Raw genomic sequence first — 1,879 nt, forward strand, 5'->3', positions numbered from 1 at the left:
ATATTTTTTATAAGATATGCATATAAAAGAATGACACAAACATATTATTTCTCTGATCATAAAAGGTGTTACACCATCCACGTTGGAATAATATAAGAATTTCAGTACTCAACAATAAAACAATGTAGAGGAGATAAAAGTACATATATCGGCTAGCTTTTTTAATATAAAAAAATATTAATATTTTTTTAAAAATAAAATTATTTAGTATAATTACATATATATGAATTTTGTATTCACATTCTGACAATTTGTTAAACATTCACAATTCACTTCAAATATCAATATTCAACTAAAATATCATTTTTATTTTCATATAGTAAAACAAATATCAATATTCAATTTAAACATAGTCTTTATTTCCATAATAAAAATAATTTTTGACATATATGACTCTTCATTATTTGATCCTTACAATGTAACCATTCTAAGGTTTATTGAGAAATGGGTAGATCTCATATCTGATGTTGCAGCTTCCACCAACAACTCTACCACCTTGTTTGCCATCGCAGCAACTGGGAAGCTGGTGAATTGCGTCATGAAGGCAGTTGTTGCAGTCAACGCTAGAAAGGTCTCTGGTGCACTGAGCCAACCCATAAACTCTCTCACACTCTCCAACCTTCAAGTCTCCGCTAGCATACAGTCTAGGATCCTCAGAAGCCTTAGAAGCAAGCAAACTCAACAACTCCTTAACCACATAGTTGAATGTTGCAGCATCACTCACGTTTTGCACGTTCAACAAATAGAACCTATTAGTGTTATCAACTTGTCCAAAGAAATCTGTGTCCGAGTACTTGACCTCGCAGTTATCGTACCATATCACGGCACCTTTGTTGTACGGACAGAGACTGCGGAGTTCTTTGGCTGCATCGGTGACACAAGTTTTGCAGTCTCCAACGGAGGCGTCGCCGCGGCAGAGGGCGAGGCCGTAGGCTTGTTGGTTCTGGAATTGGCCAAAACCCGTTGAAGGGGTTTTGTAGATGAGTGAGTTGATGAGAATTTTCAGGTTTGATTCGTAGGGGGTGTAGGGTGTGTAGTTTCCAGTGTTGGAACAGAAATGGAACAGAGGAGGGTTGTCATTGGCGGCTCCATGACATGTTTGGACAAGAAGAAGAAGAAGAGTATTGATTAGGAGAATAAGGGTTTTGGGAGTGAAGATTATTGATGATGAGGACGAAGACATGTTTGTCAGTTTGTGTTTAAGTTTTGAAGTAATATTATTTGATGACACGCTCAATTTATAGTGAAATAATCGTCAGTAATTCTATGTTGTGCATGTTTTAAAAGTAAAGGTTGATATTTTCCATTGACTTCTTCTTATAGTTAATTATTGTATACACAATTTGACAATGTCACATAGATATGGTATTCTCGTTGCTTGATGATTACTTTATCAAAATGCATAAGAAATTGACATAGTTTACCAGTTTGGATGTAGAAGTTTTCAAAAATCTAGTGGCTTAGTATGATAGGAATGCTAGATAGAGGGCAACATGTTCTGTTTGGTAGAAATTAAGTTAATTATTTGATAATGCGCCAAGCTACGTACGATCCAGTTCTTGAATAAACTAAGACCTGGAATAATTTCTAGAAGAAGAAAAAAGCTTGTGATGATATTTTTAGTTATATTAGTTAACTTTTCTTAATTTTAATATTTTTTTTGAAAATTTAATATTTAAAATTTATAATTTAAAATTCAGAATTAAAAATTTATAGTTTAAGATCTAAAATTTAACATAAATAAAATAATTTTAAAAAAATGAGCTGATGTTAGTTGACAAAATTGATTCTCTAATATTATTTTATTATCTTACACTTATTAGTCAATTATTTATTTATTTATTTATTTAAGTAAAAAAAGAAAAACCTATATTACCCT

General features: G+C 32.1%; 1 protein-coding gene across 1 annotated transcript; it reads right to left on the reverse strand.

The window, feature by feature from the left end:
* Positions 1-337: 337 nt before the first annotated feature.
* Positions 338-1,193, reverse strand: LOC107461932 (cysteine-rich repeat secretory protein 38). The gene is given in 2 exon segments (XM_016080489.3): positions 338-492; positions 494-1,193. Coding segments are annotated over 2 exon segments (771 nt in total). The 5' UTR covers positions 1,184-1,193; the 3' UTR covers positions 338-411.
* Positions 1,194-1,879: the final 686 nt, after the last annotated feature.

Source organism: Arachis duranensis, chromosome 8 (assembly GCF_000817695.3).
Source record: "Arachis duranensis cultivar V14167 chromosome 8, aradu.V14167.gnm2.J7QH, whole genome shotgun sequence".
NCBI classification, from domain to species: Eukaryota; Viridiplantae; Streptophyta; class Magnoliopsida; order Fabales; family Fabaceae; genus Arachis; species Arachis duranensis.